This window comes from Pyxicephalus adspersus, chromosome 5, assembly GCF_032062135.1.
Source record: "Pyxicephalus adspersus chromosome 5, UCB_Pads_2.0, whole genome shotgun sequence".
Lineage (NCBI taxonomy): Eukaryota > Metazoa > Chordata > Amphibia > Anura > Pyxicephalidae > Pyxicephalus > Pyxicephalus adspersus.
This window is the reverse complement of record NC_092862.1, coordinates 61,218,842-61,237,075: the sequence shown is the minus strand read 5'-3', so window position 1 is coordinate 61,237,075 and position 18,234 is coordinate 61,218,842. Positions and strand designations below refer to the sequence as shown.

General features: G+C 37.8%; 1 protein-coding gene across 2 annotated transcripts in view; it reads right to left on the bottom strand.

The window, feature by feature from the left end:
• Positions 1–7,586: 7,586 nt before the first annotated feature.
• Positions 7,587–18,234, bottom strand: part of SYCP2L (synaptonemal complex protein 2 like) — a 52,593-nt gene continuing 41,945 nt past the window's right edge. For both annotated transcript variants that reach the window (XM_072413320.1, XM_072413319.1), the window contains exons 29-35: positions 16,511–16,630; positions 15,100–15,248; positions 12,815–12,909; positions 9,877–9,976; positions 9,402–9,460; positions 8,443–8,485; positions 7,587–7,712 (exon numbers count right to left, since the gene is read on the bottom strand). In XM_072413320.1, the coding sequence (XP_072269421.1) occupies positions 7,659–7,712; positions 8,443–8,485; positions 9,402–9,460; positions 9,877–9,976; positions 12,815–12,909; positions 15,100–15,248; positions 16,511–16,630 (620 nt within the window). In that variant the 3' untranslated portion in view covers positions 7,587–7,658. The remainder of the gene's footprint in view (positions 7,713–8,442; positions 8,486–9,401; positions 9,461–9,876; positions 9,977–12,814; positions 12,910–15,099; positions 15,249–16,510; positions 16,631–18,234) is intronic.

The window sequence follows — 18,234 nt, the reverse complement described above, 5'->3', positions numbered from 1 at the left end:
GATCAGAAGTGGACATGAATGGCACATGATTGATCAGAAGGGGACAATGATTGTCACAGAGTGATCAGAACTGGACATGAATGGCACATGAACAATAACTGTGTACTGTAGTCTTCTTCATGGGTAAAAAAGCCATCCCCCTGAAAATAAGCCCTAGAGCATATTTTGGCCTTCCAAAAAAAATAAGACAGTGTCTTATCATCGGGGAAACAGGGTATGAAATCTGACCTTTTTCCTTATATACATAAGAGAAAGTTTTTAGTGTGTAAAATAGTGTGATGTGACATAACTAAGGAGTGGCTGATCTCAGGCAGTGTTTAAAGCTGGCTTTTAATTCCCAACCAGGACACATTTTTGTTGCCTAATATACTGGTTATGGCGGGCTAAAAGGTGCAATCACTGGTTTGTGTCAGTTTGTAGCAGTAGCTTTAACAAAGAGGCAGTTTCTATTTTTAATCTATCCACAATTACTAGAAAGGACTAAACAAGTTCAATGTATGTAGTAGTAGTAGTCACATTCAGCTGGATTTGTTTTGTAATTTTGAAAATTTCCATGTTACTTCCATGGTCTACCAGTGTGGACATTTTTATCCACACAGCACAATGTCCTCAACAATACAAAAACAAGTTCAGTTAAATTTAACTGACCACTATACAATACACAATGACAAAGATAAATCAGAACCTTTACGGACTAGCTATTTGTTAGTTGCTTTTCCACCACTCATTACAATTAGGGGAAGTATGTTATATTCACATGAACCACAAAACAAAAAAGTATATACAGTTAGACCCATAAATATTTGGACAGAGACAACTTTTTTCTAATTTTGGTTCTGTATATTACCACAGTTAATTTTAAAAATGAAAACTTAGATGCAGTTGAACTGCAGACTTTCAGCTTTAATTCCGTGGGTTGAACAAAAAGATTGTATAAAACTGTTAGAAACTAAAGCCTTTTTTTACACAAATCACTTCATTTCAGGGGCTCAAAAGTAAATGGACAATTGACTCAAAGGCTATTTCATGGGTTGGTGTGGGCAATTCCTTCATTATGTCATTATCAATTAAGCAGATAAAAGGCCTGGAGTTGATTTGAGGGGGGTGCTTGTATGTGAAAGATTTTGCTTTGAGCAGACAACATGCGGTCAAAGGAGCTCTCTATGCAGGTGAAACAAGCCATCCTTAAGCTGCAAAAACAGAAAAAAAAACATCCAAGAAATTGCTACAATATTAGGAGTGGCAAAATCTACAGTTTGGTACATCATGAGAAAGAAACAAAGCACTGGTGAACTCAGCAACGCCAAAAGACCTGGACGTCCATGGAAGACAACAGTGGTGGATGATCACAGAATCATTTCCATGGTGAAGAGAAAGGCCTTCACAACAACCAACCAAGTGAACAACACTCTCCAGGAAGTAGGCGTATCGATATCCAAGTCTACCATAAAGAGAAGACTGCATGAAAGTAAATACAGAGGGTGCACTGCAAGGTCCAAGCCACTCATAAGCCTCAAGAATAGAAAGGCTAGATTGGACTTTGCTCAAACACCTTCTAAAAAAGCCAGCACAGTTCTGGAAAAACATTCTTTGGACAGATGAAACCAAGATCAACCTTTACCAGAACGATGGCAAGAAAAAAGTATGGAGGAGGCGTGGAACAGCTCATGATGCAAAGCATACCACATCATCTGTAAAACATGGCGGAGGCTGTGTGATGGCTTGGGCGTGCATGGCTGCCAGTGGCACTGGGACACTAGTGTTTTTCGATAATGTGACACAGGACAGAAGCAGACAAATGAATTCTGAGGTGTTCAGAGACATACTATCAGCTCAAATCCAGCTCAATGCAGTCAAGTTGAGAGGCGTTTCATAATGCAGATGGACAATGACCCAAAACATACAGCCAAAGCAACCCAGGAGTTTAATAAAGCAAAGAAGTGGAATATTGTTGAATGGCCAAGTCAGTCACCTGATCTGAACCCAATCGAGCATGCATTTCACTTGTTGAAGACTAAACTTCAGACAGAAAGGCCCACAAACAGCAACTGAAAGCCGCTGCAGTAAAGGCCTGGCAGAGCATTAAAAAGGAGGAAACCCAGCATGTGATGTCCATGAGTTCAGGACTACAGGCTGTCATTGCCAGCAAAGGGTTTTCAACCAAGTGGGTAAGTAGAGAAAATAATCTAAAGGGGATAGAAAAAGCATTTAGGTGACAGCTCTCAAAATCAGGATCAAGAATTGTATGACCAACATATCTTAGCATAAATTTAATTGAATCTGAGGAGATTCCTTAAACCGGTCCCATACGGACCATGTCAACTTACATTGTTCCTCTGCCACTAGCATTTCTATATGACGTTTTTTCTCGAGTTCTAAAACCTAATTTCTTATGGAAGGAATCCTTACTTGTTACCAAGATCGCGGGATCAAGGCCCTAGTAGCCGTGAGAAAATGGCGTAGGAGACCTTCCTTACTAAATTTAAGAGAGCCCGGGATCATTGAAAGTAGTGTTACTTTGGGGATATTGGGGACCGAGGACCCAGTACAACTAACAAACAAATGAATTACAGACTCCCAAAACTTAAATATAAGTGGGCATTCCCACCATATATGGAGTAGTGTTCCTCTTAGTGTATGGCAGTGCCAACATCTATCATACTGTTAAACAGAGATATGGTGTAAATGTACCAGACAGCAGTACCATCTAGATAAGACTTTTTAATTTGTCTCTTGGGCTTTACACGTCAGTGCAAGTTTATGTGTAAGTATAAAGGATTTCTCCCACTCCTTGTCAGTTACCAATCCTCCCAAGTCTTTTTCCCAATATCGCTTGTAATAAGGAGGGGCACAGCTGAGTCCCCAATTAGCAGGCCATATATTACTGAGATAACATGGGTAGGGCGTATGATGGAACTGAGCATCTTCTCAAATTCTTTCAAACCTCTGCATATTAAGGACATATCAGTGAAATAAGAAACAAAGAATGTTAACTGTCTATATGAAAACCATGAAAGCATCCTACCAGTATTGGGTATTTTGAGGGAGGCCAAGAGAGGAACCGGACCATTGAACAATATATCCTTAAGATATCGGTCGACCTCACCCGACCAAGATAAAAAATGAGATGTACTAATAGCTGTCAGGAATGCCCGATTATCAAATAAAGGAGTCATGGGACCAGGTTTTGTAGATAAAGAGCGTGTTTTATTAGAAACATTCCAAACATGTAGGAGGTCAGAAGTGAGCTTAGGCAATGGAACATTCTGAGATAGAAGGGAACAATCCACCAAAAATAGGGACTTAACATCAGTTGGTGAAAGGGAGTTTTCTATCCTCACCTATTCTTTAGAGTCACTGGTATGAAACCAATCCACCACTCGCACCAAGACCAATGCCTGAGAATAAAACATAATATCGGGAACCCCTACTCCCCAAAGTAGACTTTGAAATTTACGTAAATATTTGGCAGGTATGGAAATTGCGACTGTTTGAAACAAGTACAATAACTTTGGGAGAATATCCATTTTAAGAGTATTGACCATTGCAAACCAACCCAACGGTAGACAGGAGTATTTCTGAAGTTCCCATTGGAGTTTACTATAAAGAGGGAAGTAATTGTAAAAGAACAAATTAGAGGGGTTGGCAGTTATCATCACACCTAAATATTTATTCTCCTCTTTGCAAATTTTAAAATAAGTGTTTGCTCTAAGAGATGACATTTGGTTAGTATCCAGCGTAATATTAAGGATCTCAGATTTTGAGTGATTTACCTTACAGTTACTCAAAGGCTGAATTTCTCAAACTCTGACAAAATAGCGGGCATTGTAATATGAGGCGATGTTCCATTCTGAATATAATAATTGGACAGAGCACCATTAACCCTTACTCAAGCCCTTGGTAATGAATAAAGTGCTGATATTCTTGCCATCATAGTAGGACCAAGACCTACTTGCCTTAGTGATGAGTACAGGAATTGCCAACTCTCAAAGGCTTTCTCTGCGTCAACCGAGAGTAGGCACATAGGGGTGTGGGTGGCATGAGCATATTGAGACAATAAAATAGTTTTATTGGTATTATCCCTCGCCTCTCTCCCATGTATAAATCCTGTTTGATCCTTGTGAATAAAGAATGGCATGTAATAGGATAACCTATTTGCAATCATTTTAGAAAAACAATTTAACATCTACATTTATCAGGGATATAGGTCTATAGTTAGAACATACAGTGTGGTCCTTGCCTGGTTTAGGGATAACGCTAATATGTGCTTCTAGGCTTTGTGGTGGAAAGAGTGAGTTTGTTGATATGGAAGAGTACACCCTAGTCAAGAAAGGAACTAAAGGGAGAGCATGTATCTTATAAAATCAAGGAGTAAATCCATTGGGTCCTGGGCTTTTACCGGGTGGAGTTGCTTTTATCGCCGCACTAACCTCCTTTTCAGTAAACGGAGATTCTAAAAAAAGTTATTGCTTCTGAATTTAGTTCTGGAAGAGCCGTTTCCAATATATACTCCTCTAAAGAGGGCGGTAATATTGGGTCTGGGTTTAGTTGATATAAATTGGAATAATAATTCCAAAAGATCTGTAAGATCTCTTTAGGAATAGATGTTGAATTACCAATGGAATTCTGTATAGAGGGGATATATGTGGCAGGTGTACGCGGATGCAGGCCACACGCCAATAACCTGACACATTTATCTCCATACTGATAGATCTGTTTACAGAAGCGGTCTCTATAGCGCTGATGAGCTAAGTCATATAATTCAAGTAGATGTGTCCTTGCTGCTGTCAGTTCCATTAATACGTCGAGGAACCATATTTTGCTTATGCAACTGCTCCAACAAGCGTATCTTAACAGACGTTTGTTTAATATCCTGAGTCCTAATTTTCTTAAGTCTAGCTCCATGCTGTATTAGGACCTCCCTAAGAACCGCTTTCATAGCTTCCCATTTTATCGGGAGAGGGGTGGTATCCAAGGAATGATCCCCTAGAAAATTCGTATTTAGGACTGCTGCAGCGCATAGAGAATCTTTGAATAGTGAATCATTACACTTCCAGGTCCATTCGTCCCACTTCCGGGATTTGGAGAGACAACGTAACCAAGAAGTGATCAGACCAGGGGCAAGAATCTATAGAGGCAGTTGCATGCCAATCAAGTGCTGGGTGACTCACTAGTATATAGTCAATGTGGGAATACATCGACTACAAGTGGGAGTAAAAAAGTATAGTCCCTAGTGGTTGGGTGACGTGTATGCCAAATGTCCATCAACCTAAGCCCATAGTTTGGATCGGAAAGAGTTCAATTTAGAAAAGGAAATGGAGGTTTTCCCAGAAGTATGAATCAAGCCCAGGGTCAAATGCAAAGTTCACGTCGCCTCCCACTATGACAGTGCCTTCAGCAACTCCTTTTAAGATTTCCAAATATTGAGTAATAGCCATTGTGGGTTGCTGATTAGATGCATAAAGGGAGGCAATAGTAAACTTTCTGTTCCATACGGAAATTTTAAGGATGAAATATCTGCCTGTGGGTGAGAATAGGTATCTTTAATTTGAACTGGTAACGATTTATGAAATGCTATAGAGACTCCTTTCGTTTTAGAATCAGGGTTAGAACTATGGACCCAAATAGGATAGTAACAGTTACAGAGAGATGGGATCCGGGTTGTTTGGAAATTAGTTTCCTAAAAGAATAAAATTTGTACTCTAGCTTTATGTTGGGTATATATTAGTTGAGAATGCTTATTGGGACTATTGAGGCCCTTGCTGTTGAGAGATTGAAATTTCAAAGCTTGAGAATGTGTAGTGGGTGGCAACATTAGAATAAGGAAAGGGATCACCAGACAGGCGAGCTGGGCTAACTTCTCACGTGTGGGGTGAAAACTAAGATGGGATCAAAAAATTTTCGAAATTACCATCCAAAATAGACGGTGGACCTATGTGGGGGAAAGTGTCAGTTTGGAGTCTCCAGATTGGAGAGTTAGGGATGCTGACCATATGAAGACGAGTCTCTACTATAAATAACCCCAGTATCAGCTGTAGAGGAGCCGCTGGTCGGCTTGCCGGGCGACCATGCTCCTATTGCTTTATTCGCGGTCACGGTATTTACTAGAGGCCACAGCTTTGGGCCTTGTCCCTCATAGAGCGGGCGCCGGGAGTAAACAAGCCAGGAAGCCCACCTGCTGAGCTCCTGCGGGTTTATTCTCCTGGGACCCTCTTCCTTTGGGACCCATCTGGGGGTACACACGAGGCCCTAATGTTCTGGAAAGAGCGGTGGATTCCCCCAGACAGCAGAGAGCTCAGGAGAGATGCGTCCTACACCACCATCCGCTGGACACGCCCCTAGCCTTTCCATTCTTGAGGACAGAACATATTGAGAAAGATAGATAATGCTAAATTTATGTAGGGGCTGGCTGGAGCTCATGTTTGGCATGGATAGTATGAAAGTTACCATTTAGGTCTCTTCACAGTTTAAACATTGAATGAAACCCTGAAGCCTAAACTAACAATCCCAACAAGCAAAATTTCCAGCTAGTGAAAAAAAAAAATCTTTCTTTGATGTCAGCACTGTGAAGGACAACTATTGAACATACTGTATATAATATGATATATATTATGTTATGTTGCTCAGGACTTTTTTTTTTTATAGCATTTACCAAAATACAGTGAATACAGCAGAGGAAATAGGTTATATTTTACAATGTTTTAAAAATATCTCTGACCATGGAAAAAAAATGCAAAATGGGTAAAATAATGAAAACTAGAAATCTTCACAAGCAAGCAATTTGCTTTACAAAACATTCTTGCTATTTGTAGTCCCAAGAATTGGAAATGTAAAAATTAAAAGCCACTACATAACACTTTATAAAAAAAATATATAAAAAAAAAAGTTTTAGGAAGTGGATGCTATGCCCACAAAGGCATAGACACCAGTAGTGTGTGGTCTCCTTGCAGATGACCTTTTCCCCATTATTGTCATGTAACTTCTTGAATTGTGTCCCTGTAAAATCAAACAAATGACAGACGATATGATAACTGTCTGAGGAATGCTTGAGAAGCAACAGGAGAGCTGAATAATAAAACAAATGAAGCAAAAACCGTAAGATCCTTGCATTCCATATCCTTGATACAGCTTTTTTTTTACCCCAGCACAATGAACTGCAAATGAAACTCAAATATTATGAGATTGGAGGTCCTAGTGCCTTATACCCTATAAAACTTGTCAGATTTCTGTTACTGGAATTGACTGAACAAGCACACAATACACACAGCACTATTTAGTTAAAGGGAGGGGGGAGGACAAGCAAGTGGAACACTGCTGCACTCTTCTCCATAAAAAAATACAGTGCCATCCCTGCTTAGTCATTCATTGATCCACCAGGATGGATTGATGAACCAATGTCAGTCAGAGGGGTCACTATACATTCACTGTATTTCGGGTGACAAACTAGCATGTGCTTTATATGAACTCAAGCTAATATTTATTTTATTTATTTATTTTATTTACTTCTGCACACAAAATAACAAAATATAGGGTCTAAAGTAGAAGGACAAAAAACAAAACAAAAAAAGAATCAAACCACACAATTTTTTTCCCCAAAGTTTTATTCCAAAATTTAAATTTCCCTCCACACTATTTTACATGAATGCGAGCACGGTATTTCAGTCTTTCAAAGGTTTCTTGGCACTTTCTGGCACATCTGTCATTTGGTCATTCTATGTAAGAAAAATAAAAATGGTTATTGGATCAGAAAAAAGTTAGATGCCTGTAAAAGTCAGATATCTTCAAAATTTGTACAAACAGGAAATGTTTTGTATAAAGCAGAAATTCATTTAAAACAGAAGTTGCTAGGTAGCTCATTGTACATTATTGTCATCTGTAAGATACTAAGAGTTCAGGTAGATGTTCAGATAAATTAAAAACCAGCATGCATGTGCAAAAAGTACATCACAGGGCAAAAAAAAGACAAACTAGGACTGGAAGAAGTGTGAGGAGCAGATTAAAGCAGAAGAAGAACAGAAAGGAGGCAGTGGACTTGTCATTGCTGGTGGAGGACAAATTAAGAGGTAAGTTTGCTAATTTGCACATTTGGGCAGGTGCTTCGGGGCTTAGTTCTGCTTGAAACAAATTGTGACTGGAGATCATTAATGGGTTCATGCATAGGCCAAAGCAATGTCATTCGTGCAATGTCCAACTGGACAAACAAACTCCCTACCTAAAAACTTTTTACAATCTATTCTTAACAGCTAACTACCAATGGTTTGGGACATTTATGTCACAAAACTACCGTTATGTTTTTGACATTTCTTCTGTAGGAGGCATTCTGCTGAGGAACACTGGTAAACAGATAGTGTATTGACAGTGACTAAAGAAAAAATCTTATCACATAAGAACGTAAATATAACAGCAACTATGATTGCTGTGTCTTCTATAAGTGTACAATACCTTTGTAATAGGACTCTTGAGTTCCCCAAGTACTGCTTCAAGCCTGAAAAATACACAAATATGAGTGAAAGTGGCTACAGAATCCAATGCATCTTGGTGTCAGTTTTACGGGGCAAAACGGAGCTGGCTTTCTTTACATTTGCCAAGTCTAAAAGTGAATATATACTTTATTAATTATATTAATATATCTTTGTTTTCTATTTCACTAAATGTTTTATGGCACATAGCACAAAAAATAATTTCCCCATAAATTAGGCTTTCTCTAAAATCCATCAAGACACAAAAGGCTTTCACCTCTAGGTTCTGCTGCTTACAATATACAAAAAATTAAACACTGGCAACTGAAAAAACTGGACTATTTACAGAATCAGTCTCTAGAGATATAGTAGCTGCTGAGGTTGCTCCACGGCTAAAATGGTTTCAGAATAGGGTCTGTGTGGCTCCTTACATAGAGCCCAGTGGCCAAGGGTCACTTTTAGGCTAGCACAGAATTATGTCTAGTGGGGTCGAGACATGTCATGCAGCATAGGTATATTCTAAGAGACCAGATTAGCAGCAATGCAAAAGTCACAGCAAACCGGAACAAAACAAAAACATGCATCTTTCTAGAACATTAGGCATACAGGTAGAGGGAATAGGTTATCCTGGGCTGGCCTACAGTTCTTTGTTTGCCATTGTCCAGTGTTCCAGTAAAGAAAGTATAACCTAAAAAAGTGAAAGACTTTCTGTGTCCCTTAATGAACCAGAAAAAAACAATTTTATATATCAGCTAATGAAGTTTACCAAAAGGATTTTATCATAAAAACACCCTTTAGGCTGCTGTTAAAAGAAGCCTGTACTTTTCACAGAAAAGGACATAAAAAAGGAAACACAAGTAACTGCTAGGTTTAGCAAATGACAATTCTAGAACACATTACGGATTTTGCATTGCATTCAACATAGTAAAATATTACACATACCTTTGTGATTGGTTTACACAAAACTGTTTAACTTTCAAAGTTTGGTTTTCCCAAATTTCCTGTTGAGGGAAAAAAAATCTGATGAAAAGTAAACATGTGGCATTAAAGATTTACTGCAGAAAAGAAACAAACCTTTAAACCCTTAGAATCCCAAATAGGTCAGCTTACTGTGTAGTAAAGATGCCTTGAAAACCCCTCAACAATGTGAATGCTGTTTGTGGATTTTACAAACTTTTAGAAAACATCTTTTAACCCATAGCAAATAATATCTTTCAAAAACCTTTACATAGAAAATGTTGTCCGTCTACAATGGTCTAAAAATTGCTGTGTATGTCCAGCTTCAGTTTAAGTGGTGCAAATCCACTTGTGACCTCTAGAAGGGAAACATTTCCAATTTCTCAAAGTTTAATATATCAACTACAAAATCTCTCTGGATTTGCAATATGGTAGCAATAGCAAGCAAAGGTAGACTTACTAATGTTTCCTTCTCCAGCTCTTTTAAAGCTTGTGTGTCAGCTTCTAGTGTTGAAAGTTCTCGAACTACAATATCATGAAAACGATGCAGTTTACGAATTCTGGAATTAAAAGGGTAAATGGAAAACACAATATCAACCGCTACATGTCCATTATCAGTTTTCTCTACAATATATACAACGGAAATACATGTAATCAGTTCAACGCCCTTCCCCGGCAATATTGGTAACTCGATTTACCCATTTCATGGATAACTACAAAAGTTGTTGCCCTTATTTTCTACCCAATTCCCTCTAGTAACTGGATTTTTCTATAGTTTTTTTCCTGTTCTTGAAATAGAATATTGTAACATAGCCATAAAATAAAAATGTCTTCATAGAAAAAAAAAATCTAACATTAATTCTGCTTATATTTTGCTTATGCTGGTTCAAGCTTCCCACTCCCCCCCTTTATTAGCATGCCATTTTATACAAAACCTGTTTCCATTAACATATATACTCAAGTATAAACCAAGATTATTTTTCTAATGTTTTTTTGAGAGAAGAGAATCTGTTTATACTCTGGTCACACCAGTGGATGGCACTGCATCCTCATGTAAAGTGGGAGACTATATATGAGTTTGTTACACAATAGCATCTACTGTTGGCTAACAATACAAACACAACACAAACCATCAAATAAAGCAGGAAAAAAAAAAAAAATCATATTCCCCTTTACTTTTGCAGAGCTTTTTTTTTTTCTCTGGAACTGTCCTCCAAATGGATTCCTAGATAAGAAGGACTGGCTCGGTATAGTCACCTAAAGCATACTCAGTGTTCTGATGAGGAAAGTTACAGTGTCTGCACCCCTTTGGATTTATTACTCTTGGGGAATATCCCACAAAACTATAATACCTATTACAGAGGATGTCTACAATTATACTTTATTATATCAGGGGTCAGCAAACTTTCATGGCAATAGGCCATTTATGGGGTGGGCGGGAGCACACTAGGCCGGACTGAGTCCCGCCCTAATGGCTCCACCCACCACCAGGGGTCTCCCCCCGAAGTGAAATCCCTCTCCTCTGTATGCATTGGGGAAGAGAGGGTTTTACCTTTAGGAAGATTTCCCTATTTACCACAGCGGCAGAAGTATCAAAGCCCGCCGCAGTAAATGGGGGAACAAGGGGGTGGCACCGGAGCCGCAGGTTGCCAGCCTGGCATTAGGCCGGATCAGCCAGGGGGCGTTCGGCCGTAACGAACTACCAGCTGGGTCGTATCTGGCCTAAAGCCTGGGATTGCCGACCCCTGTACTATAATATAGTCGCAATATAAAAAAAACCCTTCAGGTTGACATTTCACATTGATTATTACAGCAGGTGGAAATTAAAAGTACATTTTTAATAACATTACAAAATGGTGTGTAGCATTTGTATATGCTACAATATGTTTTTATAATGATAATTCAATTCCCTTTTAAACTACAAACATTTATCAATGTAAGATAAACAAAGAAAAAAGTCCTACATCCCATAACTGCTTTAATAGTAAATACTTCTTAAGACCACACTGGCATGCATTTTAAATGCATTAATTGTCCATACAGCTTGTATGAGTTTTAAAGCATTTAAAAAGGCATTTTAAACCAAGATATGTGGCAGAAAAGGCTCATAAATGCTTTGAAACAGTCACAAAGGATGCATTTTATTTAGAGGCTATCAAAAAAACACTCAGGTGTAGACTGGCTCATTGGAATAAATGGGAATTTCAAACATGGCCATTTAAATGCTGATGAAACAGATCATGAAGACTTAGGCTAGGTACACACCTCAAATTCTAGCCTCTCGTCTGATATTGCCTCAGGGCTGAAACTGGACGACATCCTGGCGTGTGTACAGTGCTTGAACATCATTCATGGATCTCTTGGCAGATCCATGAACGACTAATGATCCTAATACAAGTGAAGGGTGGAGCGGCACTGTATGTACAGCGCTTGTTCAATCTTTTGTTGTTGACTCTTCAAAAGATATTTTCCAACAGCAATTACTGAATGTGTGCATGTAGCCTTAGGGTAAATGGAGGAGTCTTTAACCCTTTCAAGCTCTTGTGACTGTATACCCCTATGAATCAGTGCAAATTTTACATTTTCAAGTGTTTATTTGGCAATAACTTTGTCTTTACCACAAGGGTATTACACATCTGTCAGATGACAGATGTTAAACCAGAAGTTCTTCCAGGTTCAATGCAAGGATGAGGGATCAGCTTGTGCAATTTCACCTTCTTGATTACTGCTAATGTTCCATACATTTCCTCTGATCCCAAGATCCCTGTAGAAAGTACAGCCTGGGAATCCTCAGAGGAGAAAGTAGATATACAACCCCTTGGATCGCTCCTATAAAATGACTGAGCTAGGAAAGGAAAGTTAGATGAACTCTTGACTGCTACTGTATACATACACAAGTGGCAGTGAAAGGGTTATAAATGATGGATGTATTAGTTTGCCTTTTTCAGGCTCTTCTCCCTTTCATTTCTTCTGGTGATTCTGCCAGTAATACACTCCATTCATAAGGTGACAGTGCTTATTCACTGTACTACATCAATAAAAGCAGCAGTGTTGCTAAATAAGACAGGACATATGTTAGGACTAAAGAACACTTCACTTCCCCTCTCCTTCCCCATCTCAAAAATTAATAATATTTGTAGACCACAGAGGGGAACATGGCTGGGCAGTGTATAATGAAAGTATGGAGCTCACAAGACTTCTGGCAGGATCAAAAGGTATAGTTTGCTCTAATTGATCAGATACAACAAACCTTTTTAATTTTATATTTAAATGTCCCAGAATATTTATTGGTAGGATTCACATACACTCCAATGTTACTTTTCTTACCCAAATAAAATGGCATGTTTAAATAAAAAATAATAAAGCCCATTCATTCGCCAACAGAACAATCTACCTACTTGCATTGTTGTATTTGACTGATCAGGTTGGACACATGCAGGTGGGATGTTGTCAGCATTTGCTGAGCCTGAATTTCCATGTTCTTGTATGCAGACTGAAAACAGATATAAATTAAGATGAAATGTATCCACCAGCTACCATTTATTACCATCACTCCAATACATTGTGAACAGAAAAACATACAATGATTAAAGTAAATTGGGAAAGTGAGAGAAGATACATTTTTTTTATAAGGGGCAGGCTGGCTGACAGGGATAACCCCCTTCAAAAGATACCACCCTAACTTCCTTTTGTCTAAAATGGCCAATATGTTTACATAAACACAATAGCTGTAATATAACAATGAATGTAGACTAAAAAACAAACTTTTGTGTGGCTGAGATCACTAGGGTAGGACGATAAAAAATGTAAGTGTCCTCAAAATACCTTTAGTTTACTGAAATACACTATACTTACATGCTCCTTTAAATATACGTTGTTATACTATTCACAATGCATGCCCAGCGCTAAAATTATCTACGACAGACTGCACATAGTTATTTGTACCCACATATGTATATTGTAAATTATTAGGAGTTCTGGGACTAAAGGCAAACATTCAAGGATATAATTTAAATGGAATGCCTGTGCATGCAATCCAAATTTTCTGAAACATATATTTATAAGAAAAATCTCAGAAATCAAAGTGTAATATAGAAGTCAGATAGTCTGGTGGAAAATACAACAAAAATAGTACATTGCCCTGCTGTCTTCAACATGCAATTTGTTACTAGAACCCGTTTTGTTTACGTTGAGATTGCATTTAAATTTAAAAAGAGAAATGTAATATATTGCAGTATAGAAGTCATAGATGTGGAAGCTGTATTATTTTTCTTTTTTTCACCTTGTAATTCTGCAAAAAACACTTTAGGTGTAATAAAGCACTCCACTACTTCTGAAGAGGGAGCATTTGTTACATAGTAAATTGAATAAGTATATAATATAAGCACACTGATCAGTCTTTGTTGATGTTCTGCATTAAGGGTTAACTGCAAGGGAACTGCTTACGAATCAATATATGAAAATGATTGGTATAATTTGGTGAATTAAGTTTTTTCTTGCTCAATTCTATGCAGTTGACCATTGGAGAATACTTCACTTGCCTGCCCCCCCCCCCCCCCCCCAAAAAAAAAAAAAACCCAAGCCAGTGGGGGCAGCGTTATGATCTAGGGTTCTTTCAGTTGGTCAGGTCTAGGTTCAGCAAGGATCAGCCACACCAATCTTTAATCTTTGGGATGTACTGGAGAACACTTTACACAGGTCAGACTCTCCCATAACCAATACAAGATATTGACAGAAAAATAAATGCAACTTTGGAGGAAAATGTTGTGACATTGCATAAGCTTACTGAATTGATAAGACAAACGTGTGAATATATCAAAGGTGAAGGTGGTCCAATGAAATATTAAAGGATGTGACTTGATAACAAATAGCATTTCTGTGCATTCTACTGCACAGCCACCTGCATGGCTGCCCAATATGATGCTGACCTAACTTATTACACTGAATGAGTCCATGCTCAAAAACAAATACATGCAGCAGTGCACTGACAAATCATACTGCAGTGCAACACGTTGCTGTCTGTGCATTGTCTGAAATCTTTGTGTACCACAGACAGTGTGAAGTGTAGCGAACCTCACTGCATATATTGTCAATAAAGCCTTATTCTGCCACAACAAGCAAAAGTTTTGGCTCTGCTCATATTTTATACAATAGCAAGACTACTATTAGACAACTCCAGAGACCTTAAAGTACACTCATCAGCACCTATTTAACATTACTTATAAATGTTTATTTACAGTATATATTTCTTGTTTTTTTTATTATTTTTTGTTTATATTGCTTGTTTAAATTTAATTTTTTTGGGGAGGACCCCTTCTCCTTTCTGTAGTAAAGGAAAGTGATATTTTTGTTTTGGATAAGTTCTGCTTTATTAAGCAAAAGTTATGACTGAAACCTCTGACACGTACTAAACAAAATCAAGGTTATGGGGCCTCCTAATTCTCATGTTAGAGCCCAATTTCAGCCATTTATTTTTAGTGTGGTAGACAATGGGGAATGGGTATAAAAACACTTTCATTGACAGTAGGAACGATTGAGAACTGAAAAAACAGAACTGTTTGCTCTATAGCTGGAACACAGTAGAAGATGCTCACAAACGTCGGTCTCAAAAATTTAGAATCTGTACGCAGCTAGAGGCTGCAAGGGATACTGTAAAGAGGACCCAAATATAGAATGAGATTACCATCATTTTATTTTGAAGTTGTTCAGTAAAGCTTTCAAAAGAAGAAATAAAGCTGCCTTCTGCAACATCTTCAGCAAGGAAACTTGACTGTTGGGCATCAGATGCTTTGAGATGAGTTTCTGATGATTTGAGATGAGTTTCCGATCTTGCTAAAAAAAAAAAACAAAAAAAAAAAACAACAATCTTTGAGGTCCAAATTAAATTCCCTATTCAAATGGAAGAGCTGTTTTGCCAGTCATAAAACTAGCAATTTTTAAAAAGCCATTCTAAAAGTTTATATATTTATATGTCACACAGCCAGAGCCAGGTAACACTTCCAGGTTAAGCAATTCAGGTCCAATGACTCTTTTCCACTTCTAGTCTGCGAGTGGTCCTGCCAACTGTGAAAATGTGGCATAAATTACGTATGTGGCTAAACATCAGCACACAATCCTTTGGGAGGTAAACAGGCCATGTATGAATTTCTGCTGGACATTTAGTCGTTAGCTTGGATTTCTACTTTATGGCACAGTAGTTGTTTACCTTCATGTCCACATCCTTTGGGAACTTACAAATTTGTCTGGTTCTAACCTCTTTAAATGTCAAACCCCAAAAAGCACAAGCAAAATGTGTATTTACAACAACTTGCATTTCAAACACCCTTAAGAGACAGACTGTATTACCCACATAGAATATATAATTTAACAAATCATTAAAGTCTAAAATAAACAGCAAGGTGCCATTCCAATTTGCCATTCCATTCCATTTTCCTATTAGGTTGAAAGCTAACCTTCCCTTCTTGAATACTTCACAAATATTTAAAGATTTACTTTTTAGCAAAGGATATGAAGTATTGATGAGTTGTTAGATGTGCTACCTTAGAGAAATTGACTATAGTGTCAGGATATATGGTGGTATAAAAGTCAACAACACTATAACATAGCTTAATAAAGGAATGCTATTCCCACCACATATGGAGGAAGGAGCCCTTGTTTCACTGTCATTAACACATGAGAATATGACATTATTAGAAACAAAAAGATTGTAATTTAGAAGATGTAAAATACTACTTAGTCAATAAATGTGTTGTGATGCATTGGAATCAGTGAAAATTATTCCAAATTATGTGTGATGTCTATAGTAGATGGTGGGCTATGCAATATATATTAAAGTTTAGGTGAGATGCATAGATCATCTTTAAGGTGAATAGGAAACCGTTTAAAGGCTATATAAGCCACAAAAATGTTTGTATAATTATACACACTTTGGTAAAACAATAAGCTTCATCTTGCATCAGATTTACTATTAATGTTTGTAAAAGTTAACAAAGAACAACTTCAAAACACTGTCAAAGTCCATAACCCTAAGCTTAGACCAGACCTAGACAAAAAAAAGAAAAAAAAAAAAAAAAAAAAAAAAAAAAGGAACATACCAAAATATGCTTTTAGTTCCTTCAAGTTACATGATCCAAAGAGATTGCGAGGTTTAAATGTATATTCCATTTCCTCACTGTTCGGCCTTTTCCTTTTCTTTTGGGGTTCTTCTGCATCTTCTGACGGGTATAAAAAAAATAATTAAAATTAAAAATTGATTAGAGATTTATCTGATTTTACATTCTGATTCACTGCCTTTAATACTTTCTGAATCACTGACCAAGATGGAGTATGCAGCTTAATTGTTCAGCTAATCGCGGGACAACTTTACATCCAGGCTAATTGCGGAACAACTTTACATTCAGGCAATTAGCATGCTATAGAATGAGCTCAGCATTAGTTTCCAAAATCTCTCCATGATATTTTGGCTTCAAGATACTGGCTATTGGCTAGCAAGGCTGCTGAAAAAAATGGAATATTTTCTAACTCTAGTCCTTGAGGATCAAGATCTTTACACACTTTTATTCTCAGACAGCAACTTTTAAATGGAGATAAGCCGGTAGACTTTGATCTTTCGATAAGCAACAACCAACTTTGTTTAGGGGCCCTGGATATATAGAATTTTTGGTTTTAGAAGACCATCGCACTAATGTAATTTTTTTTTTCTATACTTAGCACAAAAACCCCTTCCTATTCAGTCAATGTTGGGATGCACTAAGCACTCACAGGTATACTCTGTTTATACAAGAGAGGACACAAAACATGTCTTTTGCAAATGGAGTTCCCTGGCTTCTCAGGTCTATGGCAAAGTATAGGAAAAGGAAAACCATGAAGGAACTTTACAACAGAGTAATATAGAATAAGATTTGTGTTCCTAGTTTGTGAAAGAATTTAAACCTGAAAACAGCAAAGGTGGTCAGGATATAGCAAAGTCAAAGCCGGGTGAAGAAAATGGAAAAAGAAATGGTTAATAAATGTCTGACTCCAGGAATTATTGCCCAAGATGCACACCAACTATAAATGCTAAAGTGGAAACAAATGAACAGGAAAATGATAATCTGGAGTGATGTATGTTACAATGATTTTTGTTCCTGCTGTAAAAAAACTTAACCCCTAACTTAAGACTTGATAACCCCTCCTATTGCCAGCACACCTCAGTTTTGTAGCAAAGCAGTACATAAAGGGTGGGCAACAAGGAAAAAGAGAAAAAGGTTAATAGGCCCCTTTCCTGATGAAATCAGTCGATAAAGACTCCTACAGTCCAAACCACATCCAAACAGAAAATGTCCTTTAATAAACTAGTAACAATAAAAAAAAAATGGTAAGATACCGAAGACAAATATAGAGAAGAAATAACCTATGCGCTAACAATGAAAGATTAAGAATGAAAAAGCAATGTGGGACTAGGGAGAAAAAATTTCAAGCTGTAGCCTCTGAAGGCAGTCCATGTATGTGCAAAGGTTAATAAATTTAAACCCATTTTGGCACTTTGTAAAGTGGAATCATATCTTCATACTCGGGAAAGTCCTACCGTGTTCCCCGAAAATAAGACACTGTCTTATATTTTTTTTGGTTCCCAAAAACACACTAGGTCTTATTTTCGGGGTAGGTCTTAAAAAAAACTTACCTTTCGGAAGACGCGACCCCGAGTTCTGGCTTCTGACAGGCGGAGTGCATGTAGTATCACTCCGCCTGTGACAGGAGCCGGAACTAGAAAGAAAGCATCGGCTTGTGCGGCTCCGGAGTGTGCACTGCCGCATGCTTTCTTTCAGTGTCCCGCTGC